We start from the raw sequence: 20527 nt of genomic DNA, 5'->3' as shown, positions 1-20527 counted from the left end.
CCACAGCCAGGTAGGGAGTAGTGTCAAGCCAGGGACAGGTACAGAGTTCAGAACAAGATGCAACTGATGCCCCTGAGGACCAACCTGGATCCTGGGCTCTTAAGACTCCCAGAGTGCCAGGATAAGAGACTGGGTTTTTGCAAGCACATGGCTTGATGGGAGCTGAGAAAGCGCTGAAGCTTTCCCCAGTGGCCACAGTTCTGTTCTCCACTTTGCTGGTAGTCTCCAGTGAAGTGCTCCTACACTGCCATTTGGGAGGTGTTCAGATAACTGGAGAAGATTCAGGGATGGGGACACATGCTCAGGAAAGCAGCACTGAAGAGCCAACCTCTCTTGGGGACAAGAAAAAAAAGGGGGCAGGGATCTAAAGGGTAGGCATGGAGGAAGTGTGGAAGTCTATTTTGGTGGCCCAAGAGAAAGTTAATACATGTTTTCATTGTGGTGGGACTTGCAATCTACATTAAGGGGATTTTCTGCTAGTCAAGGTGGGAGCAGGGAGCCTGCAAGCCAGTGCATTGACACTGCAGAGTGGCAACAGGTTCCGCCATGGAAAGGACTAGAGTACTGGATGCTAGAATGGCAGCACCGAGAATGGAGTAGAACTCACCCACTGATATACCTGCTGAGCCCATAGAGCTGCTCACCCACAAGCCAGCAAGAAGTCCTACTTTATCAGCTTCATCCCCCAAAGCAGGATTATTACTCCTTTAGCCTGGAGAAGGTCCCTCAGGCAAAGCAGAATGTCTGGGCTCTTGGCTTTTGATTGAAATTCTGTCGGCTTACTAGACATTCAGTGTACATTGGTTATCATGCTGATCTGAAGATGTGGCTGGCAAGTACAGATGTCTGAACTTAATAAACGTCATGACTTAATAAGTGTTGTTTGTCTGAAAGATAAAAACTAGAGCTTGAGCAAAAAAAGGGCATGCTGTATGCATTTGGAAAAACTGCTTCCAGTCTGAAGAGCCAGTCCTGTGTGAAACTTGGTGAGGTCCTTAAGCTACCCACCCTTCCCTAACCCCCAAGGTCTAGGCAATACTGACCAGAATTGGGCACATTCCCACACTTCCCTGGGAAATGAAAACCGTCTATACAGTCCCTATTCCACAAGCTGCTGACTGCTACATGGTGCAGCAGTGCACTGGCAGACTGGTGGAATGACAGACTAAACCAATGATTGAACAGATGAGCACATGAACGGAAGATGAAAGGTAAGTGCAAAAACATGCCATTCTGGAGTTTGATCCTTTTATTGATACTTACATTTTGACTAAACTTTTGGCCCCAGAAACAAAATGCAAATTAAAAAAAATTGGCAATAGAAAGTGGCAACTTTTCCCTGGAGATGGAGCCAAGCAGAGAATGGCTGGCAAGTGAAGGGTTCAACTTGCAGAGGGCCAGCACAGAGATGCCCAGAGAGCAGAGCAGGCGGTTCAAGCTCCCTCTGCCAGGGGAGCCCTGAACAGCTGGAAATCAACACAACCCAACAAGGGGAGGGGGAACTATGGACAAGCTCTCTCACATGAGGTCAGGTTCTCCTTTGGAAACCCACAGGACAGTCCATTTGATGGGCAGCATGGGCGAGGGGATGATGAGCACACACCACTGGCCTCAGGAACAGGAGCAGCTAGAGGCAATTGCTGTTCCTGGTGCCATGGCATGTTAAAGGTTATAAAGAAAATAACTTCTAGTCCTTCCCTCAGCCACGCCCCTCCTGGGTGGCCTCATCCCAAGTCCACACAGGATTGCCTCTCTGGGAACAGCAGACATCAGGCAAGGGAAAATCTTTTTATGTAGGGGGACAAGGGAGGTGGCCTTAGGGAGGCTCCAGGCACGCTATTCTCCAAGGTAGGCTGGCTCAGAGCATCCGAGACGCTGTCATGGTGACAAAGTCCTCAAAACTGAGGCGAATATTGCCCTGGACGGCTGTGTCCTTTTCCCGGAAGGCCTCGGTCAGCAACTTCAGTTGGGTGCACACCTGGATGAAGCGGTCCAGCTGCATAGCTGGGTTGGTGGAGCGTGGGCAGTAGCGGGAGACCAGGAGCTGGGTGAACTGGGGGCTCAGGTTGTAGCCCATTTGGGACAAAGCTAAAGAGAAAGGGCACACAGGACAAGCTCAGTGTGAACACTCCCATCACTACTGCAGGGAGTGAACTCGAAGCAAAAAGTATAGAGATGTTAAGAGTCACTCAAGGTGGCAGGGGCCTAATAGGGGCACGATGTGCATGCTCCCTTCAGCTGGAAGGTCCTAACCCAATTTACTCCTCTTCTTTCCTATGGTGGTTTCAGTATGACCCACCCAAAATCTGACCTACCTGCAGCAGCATGGAAGGAAGCCTTAGCTCCGGGGTCCCCCCTTAGGTAGGAAGGCCCAGCTAGAGTTGAGACCGTCTCTCATGAGCTGCCCAGCCTTGCTCATCCCTGCCTCACCATTTATGAGATGAGGCTTACACTTGAAGGTTCTATATGGCTCACAGAAGCAATCACAGAAAGTACTTGGTGCACAATCAGCTGTGAGTAAAAACAACATCCCGCCCATATCTCTCCAAGCAAGACTGCTAGGCAGGTTCCAGTCACACACAGCTCCTTAGGCTCCATCCCTCCACCTAGGATGTGTCCTCCTTCCTCTCAACCTGTCTGACAGTTCAACTCCCTGTGTTCCATGGGACCCTTGGGCAAGTTTATGTTACAAAGTCTGAGTTTCTCATCTGTTAATGAGGACTCATCTAAGGGTAAGAAACAGTGAAGAGTAACAATCACATGAAAATAAATGCCACCAGCTATTAAAGAGCTTACAAAAGGACCTGGCACAGAAGTTAGCATTCTGCCAATTTTCATTTTGTTATATTAATACTATCCTTATCATACCCATGTAAGAGCATAGCCAGATCAGTAGATCTGTGCAGTTGTTCCTTCCTCCCAGCAGGTCAGACTGTGCTCACTGCAGGCTACAACTCTTCTCAGTCTGACACCCATGGCTAGACCAAGGGCCAAGTTCTCTAGTGAGCCCTTTCTCCCTACTCCCAAGTGGCAAAGCTCCCTGTCAGGTAAGATCCTCAACATCTCACCAGCCACCCATCCTCTAGAGTCATAAATAAACTCTAAGTTGTGACATTAGGCAACTACACCCAGTTAGCTGCTCCTTCTGGAATATTCTAGATCTGAGAGTTGGTCAGAAATCTGTTTCTAGTCATCTTTCTGAGACTCAAGACCTCTTCCCTTCAACCCACTAAAAACAAGGAAAGAAGAGCCACCAGAGCCACACTTCCTGTATTCTGGCTCCAAGCGTGCATTTAAGGGCACTTTGCCAGCTGTCCTGTCGCAAGCCACACTCGCCACAGCAGAGGCCAGCTCTGATCTAGGAGTCAAGTGCTGTCTTGCCCCACATATTGGCTCTACACCCCAGTCAGGTTGGAGGGGTAAAAGTGGGTCAGTGCTGCACATGGCCTCTAGTAGTATAGCTGCACCTGAGAGAGGCAACCTCTCACTCTTATCTTTGGGAGGGAGAGACGGGTCTCTGCCTGTCTGCCCTCACCTTGTTGCAGCTCTGTGTAGCTGATGGAGCCCGAGCGGTCCCGGTCATACTGCTGGAAAAGGTTCTTCCACTGCTGGATAAACTTCCATAGGGCTGAGAAACCGTAGACATCAATGCGACCTGTCTTAGTCTGGTCAAACATGTCTGGGGTACATGAGGGAAGGTAGAAAAGGAAGGTGTCAAGACAGAGCCAAAGGTTCACAGCTCCCACTGGGGCAACCCTTCTCCTGAGGTGAGGAGACTCTACAGAGCCATAGGCCTGAGGCCTAAAAGCATTCATTAAAACACCTCCACAAATGATGTGCCAGCCCTCACTGACCAGCCTTGGTGTAAACCTTCCCAGAATTGTCTTTGTGCTTGGCAGCTCTAAATCAGCAGGTCTAGAACTTGGGGGGAGGGATTATCTATGGGGAAAGAGCACTCAATCTAGGGAATCTCACTCCAATCCAATTTCCTGACTGAAATCCTCCCAGGCCAAAGAAATTCTCCTTAGATTGGTTGAGGTGAAGTATCAGGGGTTCTGCCCTAGCCTAGCACTGATCATCGAGAAGGGTGAGGACTCACTTATCATCATGAGACACGTTTCATCATTGAACGAAGACCAGTTGGAATTGACCAGAGCTTGCTTTAGTTCCTTGATGGAGATATAGCCACTGTGATCGGAATCCACTGACTGGAACCAGGAGTAAGCCTCAGGATCCACGTTGGGAGGAGCGCCACCTGCACACAGGTATACAAATCAAGACAGGGAGAATGTATCCAGTCATCAGCAGAATACCACCTGCCTAGCCACTAAGCCTCACAGAAGCACTCAGCTCCATGCAGAAAAGAACCAGCTTCAGGCAGAAGAGAACCTTCAGTGTAGCGTCCCTAATATCCGTCGCTGGTTTCTATTCAATCAATCCTTCAGGGCATTTCCTAAAGCACTCTCCAATCACTTTTTAATTTCTAAGTCACTTCTTAAATTTCTAAGAAACAGGGGCTGCTTTATATAGTAAGAATTCTCTGAAAAACGAGATTATCTCTTCCCCAGAGAATGAGAGCCCAAAAAAATGTCTGCTAATCACTTAACATGTACAGCCCTGAGCTACACATTTGGAAGCATAGCAAAAGGTCCTGGGGTGGGAATTTTCTGGCAATTTGGAGCTGACACCTGATCTCAGGAGCTACCAGAGTCCAAGGCAGTGGTCCTCAAACTATGGCCCGCGGGCCACATATTGTATTTGTGTCTGTTTTGTTTCTTCATTGCAAAATAAGATATATGCAGTGTGCATAAGAATTCGTTCATGGGGCTGGGCGGTGGCGCTGGAGGTAAGGTGCCTGCCTTGCCTGCGCTAGCCTAGGATGGACCGCGGTTCGATCCCCCGGCGTCCCATATGGTCCCCCAAGAAGCCAGGAGCAACTTCTGAGCGCATAGCCAGGAGTAACCCCTGAGCGTCACAGGGTGTGGCCCAAAAACCAAAAAAAAAAAAAAAAAAGAATTCGTTCATAAGTTTTGTTTTTACTATAGTCAGACCCTCCAATGGTCTGAGGGACAGTGAACTGGCCCCCTGTTGAAAAAGTTTGAGGACCCCTGATCCAAGGCCATCAAGTACTCTATTCCTTCCCCTCTATCATCTGCAAAGCACCCTGGAGAGGTCTGTGGCACATATTCATTCCAAGTTGGAGGAGTTGCTTGATCCTATCCATTTCATAATCAGGCATTTCTTTCTCCTTCACCTGCCCTGTCGGATACCTCTCACCTGAAATGGAGCAACATATCAAACAACCTAACCACACCCTCCCCACCCTCCAAATAACTAATCTCTAACACCCTTCACTTGCTTCTAGGCAATCTTAGTAAAATTCAACTCTTCTCACACCAACTTCTTCCAACTTCACCTCAAGGCTTTTTATTTAAAAAAAAAAAACAATGTATTTGTTGGAAGGTGGGAGGGCACAAAAATTTTGTTTATTTTATTTGGCTTATAATATTGTAATTCTGTCACAACTATCACCGTGTATCTGTCTACCTGCCCTCCCTCTTACCCAACTCAATTTTTTTCAAAGGCACTGCATTGTCTATAGAATAAAATCCAAGTATTCCTGGCACTTCAATGGTCTCCTGAACCCTGCCAGACATGATCCAGAGTTAAGAGCCAGGAGTAAGTCCCAAGCACTACCAGGTGTGGTCCCAAAGCAAACAAAAATTAAAGTCTGTTTTAAGAAAAACTGCATTTTAGGAGCTGTAGATAGTAAAGTAAGGCACTTGCCTTCAACACAGCTGACCCAAGTTTGATCCCCAGCACCCAGATGGTACCCAAGCCCTGTCATCAGGAATGATCCCTGAGTGCAGAGGCAGGAAAGAGTAAGCGCTGAGCACAGCTGGGTGATGGTCCAAACCAACCAAATTAACAAATTAACTTCATGCCAACTTCCCTCAGGATGTGGTCTACCTCCCCAGCTCTGCCTCCTACTCTGTCCCCTCAAGCTTCTGTTCCAGCCATGATGAATTACAGTTACTCTTACTCACCCTACACATTTCCACCCCCAGACTTTAGTCACTGTTCTCTCTGCCTTAATCCACTTTTTCTTCATCATTTTATATCCATATTCTGTTCAACTTTCAAAACCCAAATAAAAAACTCCTCCTTACATAAAGTTGTACCTAATCTTTCATCCCTGGCGAAGTGTCCTTCTCTCCTTCATACTCCACCTTTCAATTGCCCTGAAAAATCCAGCTTTTTTTGGTGGGAGATACACCTGGTAGTACTAAAAGTCTACTCTGGCTCTTAGCTCAGGAATTATTCCTGGCAGGGGGACCAAATGAGGTGCTGGAGTCAGCCATGTGCAAGGCAACTGCTTTACCTACTGTACTATCTCTTTGGCCCCTCTTGTTTTTTGTCCCTTCCTAAGTGAAACCTGTGAGCCCATCTCATCTCTAATCCCCCAGTCCTAGCACAGAGCCAGATGCAGGAAGGGAAGATGTTCAGATGCTGATATACCAAACTCTAGTGTTGGTTTCATGGTTCAAGTACCAGTTCCTTCTGTTGCAGCTTTGCTTTTTTAATTCTCTCAGGGCCAGAGAGACCACTGAAGGTGCTGAGCATATGTCTTGCATGCAGGAGGTCTGGGTTTGCACTTGATGGTCCTAAGCACCACTGCAGAAATTACCCCTGAGCACAGAGCTGGGAGTAGACCCTGAGTAACTCCAGGTATCACCCAAATTAACCTTCTGTATCTGTTTTCTTATCTGTATAACAAAAATACAATAGATTTAATTTCATAAGGTTAAATGTAACAATGTATGAAAACCCTTAAGTCAGCAGCTGGCACAAACTAATTATGATAATAACTGCTGATTATTCGTACTGTTGTCAAGGTTCAAATAGTTAATAGGTCTGTCAAAAGGATGAAAAAGGGGTGTGTATATGTCAGAAGTATGTAAGTGTGTGTGTGTGTATTTGTGTGTGTGTGAGTGGAAGAAGCTTTGTGTGTATACTTGAAAACACGTTCATTCATTTGAATTGGAAAGTCCTGCAGCATGAGTTGGAGGCGTGATTACGCAAGAGGATGGCAAATAAAAGCAGAAACAAACTAGATCTTCTCATAGGAAAAGTTAGTTATACCACTGATAATGCAACTGAGTTAAATGACCCAAAAAGGTTCCACTATAATGTATCAGAGACCACTTTCGGTAGTGTGAAGCACAGAAACCATGCTCAATTACAGAGATGCAGAGGGAGTAGCTGAGCTCTCAAATGGAAACCCAGGCAGGCCTTACTCTCTTCCTAAATAGCAGCTGTCTCTATAGGGAAAAGAGACAAAGGGCACTGGAGAGAATTTCTATAACATGTGTGGTCTACACAGTTTGTACAGAAAAGCTCCAGCTCTGGAAGCAAATAGCAGTATTTGTATTCAAATCCTGGCTCTAGAACTTATTAGCTTTTGTAACTTTAGGCAAATGTTTAATTTCTTGAATACTGGTTCCTAAGATCAAGATTGCTATGATGACTTAATGAGATAACAGAAAATTATAGCAAATGACTTGGGATTATGGAGTCACATAAAAGTGGACATTTTTGCTTTTGGGACAACAGAAGTGCTTCAGGGCATGGTCCTGGCTCTGAAGTCAGAAATCCCTCCAGGCAGTGCCAGGGGACCATATAAGGTACAGTGCAAGGCAAGGGCCTTAAACTCTCAATAGTCAGATATATTTATATGTGTCTGCAAGAATGATGAAGTTGAGATAAGGAGTTAGAGGCAAAGGAAAAGTGTACTCTGAGGAGACTGGGTTAAGAGGAGTGAGGAGTAAGAACTAAGAGGAAGTTGGAAAGGCCTTTTGGGTCTCAAGATTAAGAGCCTTTAGGACTTTTTTCTCTAGTTTTTGGGGCTGTGTGTGTGGCTAGCCTCCTAAGCAGTGCTTAGGATACATAGTCCAATTGGATAAACCTGATTAATGCATAGCTTTCAGGGCCAAAATTGCTACATCCAGTGATGCGGTAGGAGGACATGCAGTCCCATAGATTAAACCTGGGGCTGAGCACAAACCAGGTGTGTGCTCTAGCCCTCTGAGCTCTCAGCTCAGTCCCAGGAGTTTAATGGTCATCCCAAACTTGCAGGGACTGAGGTGAGTTCCGGGCCACTTCATATGGCAACAGGGCACTGGAGAAGGGTCATGGCAGCCAGGCAAGAAGAAGCTTTGGAAAATGAGTGACTCTGTGCATACCGATGTGAAAGCTCCTTCCCTACAGTGACTTCATGCCGGTTCAGGGACAAGTCTGTCAAAAGACACGGGCATCCACCATGAAGCTGCTGAGTTGAAGCAAACACCACAAACTGTAGGCTTTTCTGGGAGAACTGCAGCGGTGGTGGTTAAGGATGAAGTCTGAGCAGCTACACATAGCTACCTGGCAGACAGATTGTATGCAGAGGTGCTGCTTCCCAGAGGGGCCCTTCCCTGGAGGCCCTGCAGGTGTATTGATGCTTCCAGGCAACACTACTGCCAACTCACTCTCTTCTGAAGTTTCTGAAGTGAGCGTGGGAGGAAGCTGGGTCGGTACTCACCTTTCCTGACACTCCCTCTGAGGGCTCAGAGTCCTTCACTGAGCTAGAAGTCTCTCCTGCTCTACCCCATCTAGTCCAGCTCCTCATCTACAGTCCATCCTCTGGCTCCTTTGCCACTGCCCTCGGCATTTGTTCATAATAAGGCTCATCATACTTGCTGTGACTTCAAAGGTAAATAGCTCATTGTGAGAATGTCCCAGATGAGTTTTCTCACAGAATCTCATTTCAGAATTCCTTCCCACACACTACATGTCAGATGTCACACCTATTGTTTACCTTTATCTTTTCACCAAGCCTATATAACAATCTTTTTTTTTTTATTTTGGGTCCATACCTGACTCTGTGTACAGGAATCACTCCTGGTGGTGGTGGTGGTGGGACCATAATGGAATTCCAGAGATTGAACCCAGGTTAAATGCATGCAGGACAAATCCCTATCTGCTGTACTATCTCTTCAGCATTCAGGGAAGTAACAGTCTTGAAAAACAAAACAATTAAGAGCCCCCATTTGTAGATGTGAACACAAATGTTTAAAGAAGTGAGAAATTTGATTGGCTTGATAGACAGTCTGACTACAAAAGCCTAAACTCACAATAAGTGCACACTTACTTTTTCACACACGAAGTGGGCAGTTCCCTCAAAGACAGTGTCACCCCCTACCAGGCTACTCTCTCCAGTTATTTACTATAGTGCCTTCTCCTCCATCCCCTGTCAAGAATTGCAAATCCCCTCTCCTCCAGGTAGCCAACAGCTCCTCCAAAGAAATACAGACTTTCCTATCTGACTCCTAGCTTCTGTGGACACAATGTGAGTGGAGGGGAGAACATTAGTCTGGAAAGGCTGTTTCTTCAGCTCAGAGACAGGAAAGAAAAGACATGTGAAGCAGAACATCACACCAAACTCCCAGCTGCTGACATGCAAGCAAAAGTAAGCAAGCAAAGGAATAAATCTTCACAGTAAGCCAAAGGGACCTGAGAGTGTGGTTGCCACAGCAAAGCCAACAGCCTATTCATTCTGCTGATGTGAGCTGAAGTGAATACAACATGCGGAGGCTGCCTGCAGAGCCACAGAAGGGCTGACATAGATGCCAGGACCACTGCGAACCAAGTCAGAGGCCTGAAGTCCCGACCCCTACTCACCTGGAGGAGGGCCCTGTCCATAAGGCCCAGGATGCTGGGCTCCATAGGAATTTGGAGGAGGCTGTCCATAGGGACCTCCTGGAGCTGCGCCACCATAAGGACCTCCTGGAGTTCCAGAGGGTAGTCCCCCAGCATTGGGGTGTCCATAGGGTCCTCCACCAGTGGGTGGTCCATAAGGCCCTCCTGGGGCAGGTCCTCCTCCATAACCACCACCAGGGGGTAACCCACTGCTGTACTGCCCTCCGCCATGGGGGGTTCCAGAGTAGTAGCCACCAGGCGGGGCTCCGGGTGCTTGTCCTGCAGCACCTGCAGCACCTGGGTAGCCCTGCAAGAAGAGGAAGACATTACTCAGAATGGTGGGCAGATGCTAGCAGTAGTAGTAGTATTCTGACCTCTGCCACTCTCTCAAACCTGCCCATAGGCTGGAATTAGGAGCCATCTCATTTCTTAGATGGAAAGTGTTGTGTATGTAAATATTTTAGGGAATTATTATGTTAAAAGCTCAAGTCAGGTTTCGTGCGGAGACACAACTTACCCAAGTTCAAACCAATATGTCCATAGAGTCAGGGCTGGAATCCTGCCCTCCTATCCTCCCATCCCTGCATACCAAGAGACTCCAAGGATGGCATCACACCTGCTTTGACACTTCACCTCAGTCTCTAGCACAGCTGATGCTTGGAACTGAGCAGGCAAATGAATCAAAGAAAATTTCAAACCCTCAGCCTGTTTTACCTCTCTCTAACTAAAGGGTTCATGGCCCAAATGTGATCTTCTTCAGTTCTAAGTACTGTTTCCATCTGTTGTATGTCTTCATTACCTAGCTTGATGCTTCTCAACCATCGATGGTGTTTCTTATCTAGCTCAATGCTTCTCAACCTTTTCATGGACACTGGCTCCCTTCTGACCTCTTTTCTTCCATAGTCCCCTTGTTCTACTAGTTGGCCTCCTAGTCTTGTGCTATGCCACCATCTCACCACCCCCCATTTACACAATTTTCACTTGTGGCCCTGTTGGAAAGTCCTATGGCCGAGGATCAGAGCATATGGTGTTTGGCTGAGAAATGCTGCTATAGCACATGATGCATAAACATTCCACCGTTCTCACTCATGGAAAGAGGCAGGAACCTATTTTTTGTTTGTTTGGGAGCCACAACTGGCAGTGCTCTCAGTTTACTACTGGCTCTATGATGAATCAAACCTGGTGGGGCTCAGGGGAACCATATGATCTCTTACGATCAAACCTGTGTGGGCCATATGCAAAACAAGTACCCCAGGACCCAGCCAAGAGATAGAAAAACCAAGTTCAGGTTCTACAACTTACTAATTGGACTAAAGATTTACCCTTTCTGAGCCTCAATAGCCTTTGTTCTTGAAGATAGTACAGTAGGTAGTGCACTTTCTTTACAAACACTTTTCCTTTCTTGTTCGGAATCATGGGTGTTCCACCACCCTACAAATTGCACCAACATCAAGTTATAGAGAAATCTCAAGTTAAAACTATGCTCTCTAAAAAACAAAAACAAAAACAAAAAAACACAAAAAACTATGCTCTCTGCAGATGAGTTTTTGTCCCTGGGAGTGGTTTAATCTTTCTGAGCCTGTTTCCTCACAACTATAGTAATCCCTCAATAGATTGCAGCTGATTTTTGCTAGTTTAACTTTTAGGCTAAAGAATCTTCTGGTAAAACGATCAGAAAAAATAAATAACAATTCATTTGTGATGAAAGAGTTTCTCTAGTTGGATCAATGTGGGTGGACAATGTAGAGTCCAACCAGACAGACAGAGAACCTCTGGTGCTAGACCCTGCTTTGTTTCTGTGGTGTTGGGGATGGATTTTAAGGCCTCATACACACAGGACACATATTCAACCACTGACTCACATCCTTAACTCTCCGTTGCTAAAATGTTTTATTTCTTGTCATGCTGAAGATCAAAACTCAGGACCTCACACATTCAAGGCAGGTGTTCTATTACTGAACCAACAAAACCTTGGCCATTCCCTTGCTAGGTTCTCAAGGAGCTCTGTAGTACCCTCAGAGGAACTCCAAAAAAAAAGGTGCTTTTCTAACAATAGTGCCAGGCATAAAGCAAATCAATAATACACTGAAGCTGTCATGACAGTTATATTATTGTCAGCCAAGCCCTGGGCCAGCTGAGGGGGAAAAATGGGCATTTAAAGGAGAGTGAAATGATTTGACAGAGCTCAGACACAAAAACAGGCTGTTAACATCAAACTGAAAAGAAGGAAACTGTGTTTAAAATGACCATGTTAGCTCTATTCATGGGACCACCAAGAAAAGACTAAAAACAGGATGGTTTCCACTAAAACAACAGTGGAAAGAATGAAAGACTCCCCTGCTTATCCCCACAAGATAAATGGGTGTGGTGGGAGAGGCACCCAGGAAGCCAATCACTCAACCCCTTCTGGTCAAGGACGGGAAAACAAAGCATACTGCTTGACACAGGAGAGCTAGAGGCAGAGCTAGACCCAACCACCATCCCACCCACCCCTATGGATGCATGCCTCCTGCCAGTGTGACAGGCACAGTATTCCAGTGTAGGGTGGATAGGAGCAGGAGGGCACTCTGCAGTCTAGGTCCACCTAAAGAACAATCTGGAAGTCTTCCAATTGTGGAAGCAGTTACATCACATAAGTCCTTGCAGCAAAGCTATATGCTATACTAGAAAGACACCTGTAGTGCAGCCCATCCCTTGGGAAGCACCCCAGCCCCAAAAGAGATACTGTAGAGAGGGGCATAGGGCAAATGTACAGAACCTTGGCACTATCACCTTCCAAGGCACTATCACCTTCCAAGGCACTGCTAAGCCCAGCAACCTGGCAACAACAGAACTTTTCCTTTCAGTCTTACCAAAGCTCTCGGGTATACAGTGTACAAAATACTTGCACAGACACACAGAATCCTCCCAACAATCTAAGAAAAAATATATGTCAGATCTATCTTCCAATCTATCTTCATGTAAAGAAACTTGGTGCATAAAGGTTCATTCAGAGTCACAGTACTATGTGAGGGGCTTTGTGCTGGTCCTGGGAGCACAAGGCTAGGTGGAATTTGCTCTTGAGAGTCCAGAGAAGATGACAACAGAATCTGATCAATGCTATCAGAAAAATGTACTGTACTGCTACAAAGGAGACTTGAGCAGACAAATTTGTTGTTTAATGAAAAATGAACTACCAAATAAACAAAAGCATAAAGTCAGTCAAGGAAGGCTTCCTGGAGGTGCTAATAATAATAGTGTAGCTGGTCTGGAAGGATGCATAGACATTCCTCAAAGGAAGGCTGAAATGACATTTGAAGCAGAAAGAAGAAAAACCTATGAACTCAGAGGAAGTGGATAGGGACAGGGCTAAAAGCAGGGACAGGGGCAAATGAGTTCGAAAGACAGGTTTCTATAACCCTCAGTCCAAGTACCTCGCCTGGTGGACTTGTTACTGAGTTACCATGCTCTTCTAGTATTTTCTCTGCTCTTCTAGTAGTTTATCATCTCTCCCACCCAAGAGTGAACTCCCCAGGGCAAACACTGGGTTTCATTCATTATGGTACCCCAGGCTCTAGCACAGTGCTCAGCACCTGCAAACCTCCATAAACGTTTGAACAAATAACCACCATGCTACAGTTTGGGCTTTATGCCGGAGAAGACAGAGAGCCATAGAAGGGCTTCCAATTGGGGCGGGAAGTGATCAGAGCCTTGTGTGGAGAATTAAGCAGCAGTGGCGTGAAGAATGAGCTAGTGGGGGAGGCAGTAGCCAAAGTGCTGGGCAGGAAGAGCTTGGACCAGACAGCAGACTTGGAGAACAGGTTGGATTCTGAAGCTATTTCAGAGATAGACCAGACATGACTTGGAAACTAATTAGATTAGGGCAGAGACAGAGGAGGGGTGAGGAAAGAAAAATGTTTAGAATGACTCAGGTTTCTAACTTGCACAAGGAAAGTGGAGCTTCCTCTTGAGGTAGAATCCAGGCAGGAGTGGAAGTCTGGGAAAGACAATTTTCAGGAAAGCGGAGTTAGGCTTCACATTCATTTATACTACTCCATGTTGACAACCCTTTTTTTGAGTTTTCCAGAACTCATGCTGTATGCTGATAGATACAAAACTGTGAGAAGAAAAAGTCAGGAGAGTCCAGTAACCATGGTCTTTACTAATCACAACAAACTACATTTGATATAACTAGTGTGAAGGAGGGGATGGTTCATGATTAATTCGTAGTCTCTGCTAGATGCTTCCAGTTAAGGGAGTCTCATTGACCTCAGTCTGGGAGTTAAGTGCTATTGTCCCTGTTTTATGGGAGACACGATGAACATAGAGTTTAATCCAGTGAATGTGATGAACCAGATAGCAAAATTGAGCTAGAATTGAAAACAAGATCTCAGGGTGGAAGACAGTACAGAGGCTAAGGCTCTCCAGTTCTATCTTTGGTACCAAATGTGGTCCCTCAAGCCCTACCAAGAGTGATCCCTAAGCACAGTTAGGAAGGTGCTCCCTGAGCACCACCAGGTGAGCCCCTCCCCCAAATAATGAATATAGGGTCTGTTTGAGTCCACTCCATTCTCCTCTTGTGTGTCCACTCACTGAGTGGGTGCCCCACAACATTGTCTGAAATATACTGTCAAATACGATGGAAAACAGGTTTGGAGTAGATGCTCTTTTAGGAGTTTCACACCCAGAAATCAGGGATTTCCAGAAGAATTGTTCTTTCTTCATCCCAATACCTAGAGAAGCACATCACTGTGGGAAATCCCAAAGATCCACTAGTTCAACCATTTTATTTAGTCCATCACTGCTGCAGCAGTGTCTAGATCTTGATTTCTATAAGTAGTACAGAGCTCAACTTCTCCTGAACAGCCTTCTCAGAAAATACCATTTCTTCCAGCTCTGTGGGCTCATGCACCTGTCCCTAAGATATCTGAAAAGTTAGGAGATATCAAAGTTGCCCCATGCTAAGTCTTAATAGGAAGAGTGCTGACAATACAAAGACAATCTTGTGTTTCAGAACTACCAATTCAAGTGTTCTCCAGAGCCCACTCTAGTTGGTTAAACCAGCATTTTCAACCTGGGGCCCTGTGGATCTCCAAAATATTCTGAGGAGTTTGTACATGAAAGTTGCATCAATGGGGAACCACGGGAAGAAAAAAGTGGACCAACTGTAGAACTGGGAGGAGGCAACAGGAAGGAAATTAGGTCAGGAGGGGCCCAAAATCAGGAAAAGGTTGAGAAACACTGGGTTAAACAATCACAAGAATATAGAAGAGGTTTGTGCATTCACTAGTTGGGCCTCCTAAAATATTTAAGGCCAGAAACCTGCAGCCAATGAACAGTGAGCCAAGAACTGTCCCAAGACTTCAATTACCGTCTCTATGCTGACACTCCAAAATCTTTGTCTCTAGCTCATCTCTCCTGAGCTGCAGCCCCACAGATGTATTTGCCAGGATCTTCTCTCTACATCTCCCCCTCCCACTATGTTCTCATCTCAGAGACTTGCCTCCTTCCACACAAACTGAAATCCTGGTACTTTCCAAAGCATCTCTTCTTTTTTCCTCCCCTTCATCACATCTCAATTAGGTGACAAATTTTCTCAATTCTCTTTCCCCAATGCTTCTCAAATACATTCCACCAGGTCACTATTCCTCTAACCTGAATCATTTCAGTAATTCTGAAAGTTTCCCTGGCTCCCATCTTGCCTGCTTCACAGATACAAAGCACCCATGACACTCTGACAGCTTTTAGGATGAGGCCCACATTCCAAAGGCATTCCAGGCTCTTAAGGAGCTGGCTTACTTTTTTTTTTTTTTTGGGGGGGGGGCACACCTGGTGGCACTAAAGGGTTACTCCTGGCTCTGCACTCAGAAATTACTCCTGGCAGGCTCAGGGGACCATATAGGATGTTCCTTAAACACCTCCAGTACAAGGTCTGTCCATTTGTTTCCTGACTTAGTTCTTCCTGTTCCCTCCATTGGAATATAATTCCTTTTTCCACTCAGCCAATTCTGATTGTGATTCCAATTTTTAACTTAAATATTACCTCCTGAAGATTTCCTGCCCTTTCTACCCTCTCTACAAACACAATAAGTTAGGTATTTTCCCGTGTGATCTTAGTATCTAACATTCACATATAGTACTTATAATAGATTCTACAATTTCCATGTTTGTAACGCTCTTCCACTTGGAGTATTTACTGTGTACTATTTTAAAGAAAGGAAAGAAAGTTCTATAAAGTGACAGGATAGCAGAAATTTTCAAATAAACCTAGCCTTAGAGATCTAGCTCTTAAGCACTGAAACCCATTAAGATGGCTCCTCCATGGGCCGGGCGGTGGCGCTAAAGGTAAGGTGCCTGCCTTGCCTGCGATAACCTTGGACGGACCGCGGTTCGATCCCCCGGTGTCCCATATGGTCCCCCAAGCCAGGAGCAACTTCTGAGCACATAGCCAGGAGTAACCCCTGAGCGTTACTGGGTGTGGCCCAAAAACCAAAAAAAAAAAAAAAAAAAAAAAAAAAGATGGCTCCTCCATAGGAATAAGGGTTTTACTAAGCCCCAGACAAGGCTTAAATACTCTGGGGCTGGAAATAGTGGAAAGTCACATAAATTTGGACTCAAGTTCTTAAAAATAGGCTGGATTCCTCCAGGTCAAAGTAAGAAGGCAGGATAGGCTCCTGGATGCATTCATTTTACTTTTTCTTGGAAGAAGCTCAAGGGATCAAACCCAAGGTCTCTCTCTTTTTTTTTTTTTTTTTTTTTGGTTTTTGGGTCACACCCGGCGGTGCTCAGGGGTTACTCCTGGCTGTGTGCTCAGAAATAGCTCCTGGCAGGCACGGGGGACCATATGGGACACCGGGATTCGAACCAACCACCTTTGGTCCTGGATCGGCTGCTTGCAAGGCAAACGCCGCTGTGCTATCTCTCCGGGCCCCCAAGGTCTCTTAAAAACAATCCATTTCCTCTCTGAGAACAGCTTGGACCAGAAGCTGACCAGGTGGCCAGTGAAAGATGGGAGGAAGGAAGGGGCCGGAGAGATAGCATGGAGGTAGGGTGTTTGCCTTGCATGCAGAAGGATAGTGGTTTGAATCCGGCATCCCATATGGTCCCCCCAAGCCAGCCAGGAGCGATTTCTAAGCGTAGAGCCAGGAGGAACTCTTGAGCGCTGCCGGGTGTGACCCAAAAACAAAAAACAAAACAAAACAAAACAAAAAGATGGAGGAAGGGATGCTTTTCTTCTGCTCCAGATATGCTTTTCTGTATTCCACTTCAGTGTGCATCTGAGCACAAGCTAGGTAGCACTGGCCAGAGAACAGCAGTACAGCAGCTGCTCTGTCTCTGCATCGCATAAACTTGCAATGTGCAACATAAAGTAGATTAGCAATATGCCACAGTGTAGACTAGCAGTGAGCAACACTGTGTAGATTAGTAATGTTCCAGTTTAATCCGCCCACAGTTTAATCTGCACACAGTGGAGATTAGCAATGTGTCACACTCCCTCTGGGCCTCATTGTACTTCATCCTCATTTCAGCCCAATGAAGGACTAGTTCTCTCTTTTTCAGGTAAGGAAACTAGAGCTTAAGGGTTCTCAAACTAAGGCATGTTGGCCAAATGCAGTCCACCAAGACATTTATCAGGCCCACTGGGTGGTTTTGCATCTGCTGCCTGTCCTGCTTAGCTATCAACTCATTCCTGGGCCTGCAGTATGCATATGTGGGATGTGCGCCGCACTCTGACTCCCTTCCTTCTCTCTTGACTCTATTCCTCTCAATCTCGGACAAGGGTCCTCAAACTACAGACCGCCAAAAGCAGGCTCATAGTTCCCATTAAATACTGCTAAGTTCGTTGATTTAACTTTACTTATTTTTCATTTTAAATATTGTATTTTTCCTTAAAAAAAAAACCTTCAAATTAAGACGTGTGCAATATGCAAGGGAATTTGTTCAGTTTTTTGGTTTTTTTTTTTTTTTGGGGGGGGGGTTATACCCGGCAGCACACAAGGGTTCCTCCTGGCTCTACGTTCAGAAATCGCTCCTGGCAGGCACAGGGGACCATATGGGATGCTGGGATTCAAACCACCGTCCTTCTGTGTGCAAGGCAAACACCCTACCACTGTGCTCTCTCTCCAGGCGAGTTTAAAAAAAAAAAATACATGGGGCCGGAGAGGTGGCACAAGTGGTAAGGCATCTATCTGCCTTGCCCACACTAGCCTAGGATGAACTGTGGTTTAATCCCCCAGTGTTCCATATGTCCCCCAAGCCAGGAACAATTTCTGAGTGCATAGCCAGGAGTAACCCCTGAGCATCACTGGGTGTGGCCCAAAAACCAAAATAAATAAATAAAGTCTGGCCCTCCAATGGTCTGAGGGACAGTGAACGAATCCCGTTTAAAAAAAAAATTAAGGACCCCGGGCCGGAGCAATAGCACCACGGTAAGGTGCTTACCCTGCACACGGCCAATACAGGACAAACCAGATTCAAATGCCGGCATCCCATATGGTTCCTCGAGCCTGCCAGGAGCGACTTCAGAGCACAGAACCTGGAGTAACCCCTGAGTGTTGCTGGGTGTGACCCAAAAACAAACAAACAAAAAATAATTTAAGGACTCCTACCTTAGATGATTTGTCCAAGAGCATGACTCTCATGCACAAGAATTAAAATTTTAGCCTTCTTCTGTAGAACCTGGACATTAAGGCTACTGTGCCACTGCTTTGGAGATGCATACAAATTACTCCAAAATCACTTATGAAAATTTTAATTGCTTGAATACATAACAGGTACGGGGTGGAATCCGAAGCAGGCTCTCTTTAACAGATGCTGTGCATCACAAGACAATGGCTCCTCAAACTACGTTCTTCAGGAATACCAGTGCTACCAGCAATGTGACTAGATATGAAGAAAAGAATACCCCATAGCTAAATTGTAAATCTGTCAGATTTACAAAACATACGTATAAGGCCAAGATTCCCAGTGGTAATAAAATACATTATTGTTTTTAACAAAATATTTCCCCAAATTTTTATATGGGGGTCCACTGGGCTTAATCCTGACTTTACACTCAAGGATCACTCCTGGCAGGGTGTGTGGGGGGCCTCAAAAGGAGTGCTGGTTAGCCTCATGCAACATTAGCACCCTAGCCTCTCCCCAGCTTATTTATTTTACAGACTCCTGTTAATACTGACATTCATTTCAAAAAGTTCAGCATGAAGTGTTGAGGCTCCGCCTATCCTTTTTTTTTGGGGGGGGGTGGGCCACACCTAGAGCGCTCAAGGGTTACTCCTCTCCCTGCGCTCAAAAATTATTCCTGACAGACTCAAGGAACCATACGGGATGCTGGGGATTGAACCCGGTCCATCCTGGGTCAGCTGTGTGCAAGGCAAACTCCCTACCACTGTGCTACCACTCTGGCCCACCTCCTGTCTTTTACGAGACTGACTGTCTTCTATTTCCACATAAAGCCTCACCCTCTTGCTGCTATCCTGAGGAAGACATTAACCTCTTGAGTTTGTTGTTGTATGATGACTTTGGGGTAATTTTCCTGGGTTTCCACGATTGAGGGAACAGAGTTCAAACAGTGAATACAGGCTGCACCAGCCTGCTCCCTCAAAGGGCTCTGCCACGCCTGAGAAACTGGAACTACTCAGCCTAGTTCTTTCTGATGCCTCAGAGGATCTGGTTAGCCCGTTTTTCCGGGATGGATTCTATCCCTTAATTCGAATCATCTTAGCCATTCAGGAATCCTGTCTTGCCTTCAGTTCTTTCTTCTAGAACGCAGGGTCAATTCTGAGAACCTTCCGGGAAGTACTGAAAATCAAAATGATGAAAGGAGGCACACCCATTACACGCTTACCTGCACCAAGAAAAGTTTTATTACTTCTCCAGGCAGCCAAGGAGGCAAAAACTTGGTTCTGGCCTAATTTAGAAAGAGAGGGGAACTGTTTCTTCGAGGTTAATGAAGCCACTTGCTTCAGGATACCTCCCTAGCTGCCCTGCCTTGACACACCCTGTTGTGAGCTTCGTGGTGGGACTGAGGTGTCAGCCGGGGGGTGGGGGGGCCATGAGCACTGGTTCATGTGATCACGGTCCCCCCAGGTCTGCATTGGCTCCCAGTTTCACTGGCTTCCCCCAAGTGAACTGAGTTGTCAGCCAGAGGGGATGAAGCACTGGCCCATATGATCATGGCCCCCCAGGCCTGCATTGGCTCCCAGTTTCACCTACTGGCTCCCCCCAAGTGGGAGAACGAAGGTGGCACTAGTGAGAAACCGATACAGGCCACAGGGTGGGGTGCCACCTGTGACCCCACACTATGGGCCCACTGGGCCCAGTGCTCTGAAAGTTCTGTCATCACCTGGAATCGATCACCCAGTCTGGAGCCCTCACAGACGCCCCTGTGGGTGGCTCAGGCCAAACCTGGGGGGGGGTGTTTCCAAGCCCCCCCAAAATCCTCTCAGGCGCGACGTCAAAGGGGTAGCGACGCGACCTCCGTGACGTGAGAGAGGCGCGACAGGCCTTCTCTCTTGCTTTCGCTTACGAGGGAGACCTCGCGGCGGCGCATCTCAGGGCGCGGGGAAAGCCGGGAGAAAGCAAAACTAGGGGTACCAGGCTGGGTTCCGGCTTCACTGACCCCTCACACACTCACCTGCCCGTACGGATAGCTGGCCATGGCGACGCTGACGTCGCACGCCGAGTGGGCGTGGCTATGGTCTTAAACCCGCCTCTCCTTCTCCGCCGAGGGCGAGTCCCTTTCTGATTGGTTGTTTGAGCTGTCCATCGTGGTCACGTGACTCGCCTCCAGTGACGTGACGCTCTTTAG

The 20527-nt window shown here is 46.6% G+C and overlaps 1 protein-coding gene across 1 annotated transcript; it reads right to left on the bottom strand.

The window, feature by feature from the left end:
• Positions 1 to 1226: 1226 nt before the first annotated feature.
• Positions 1227 to 20386, bottom strand: PEF1 (penta-EF-hand domain containing 1). Its single transcript, XM_049774980.1, has 5 exons — positions 20354 to 20386; positions 9721 to 10045; positions 4100 to 4255; positions 3536 to 3679; positions 1227 to 2088 (listed from the first exon to the last, which is right to left on the bottom strand). Exons 1-5 carry the CDS (start codon positions 20375 to 20377, stop codon positions 1859 to 1861), a joined length of 879 nt encoding a protein of 292 aa, XP_049630937.1. The 5' UTR covers positions 20378 to 20386; the 3' UTR covers positions 1227 to 1858.
• Between the last annotated feature and the right edge of the window lie 141 nt (positions 20387 to 20527).

This window comes from Suncus etruscus, chromosome 6 (assembly GCF_024139225.1).
Source record: "Suncus etruscus isolate mSunEtr1 chromosome 6, mSunEtr1.pri.cur, whole genome shotgun sequence".
Classification (NCBI taxonomy): Eukaryota; Metazoa; Chordata; class Mammalia; order Eulipotyphla; family Soricidae; genus Suncus; species Suncus etruscus.
The sequence above is the reverse complement of the archived record's forward strand: the minus strand, read 5'-3'. Positions and strand labels throughout refer to the sequence as shown.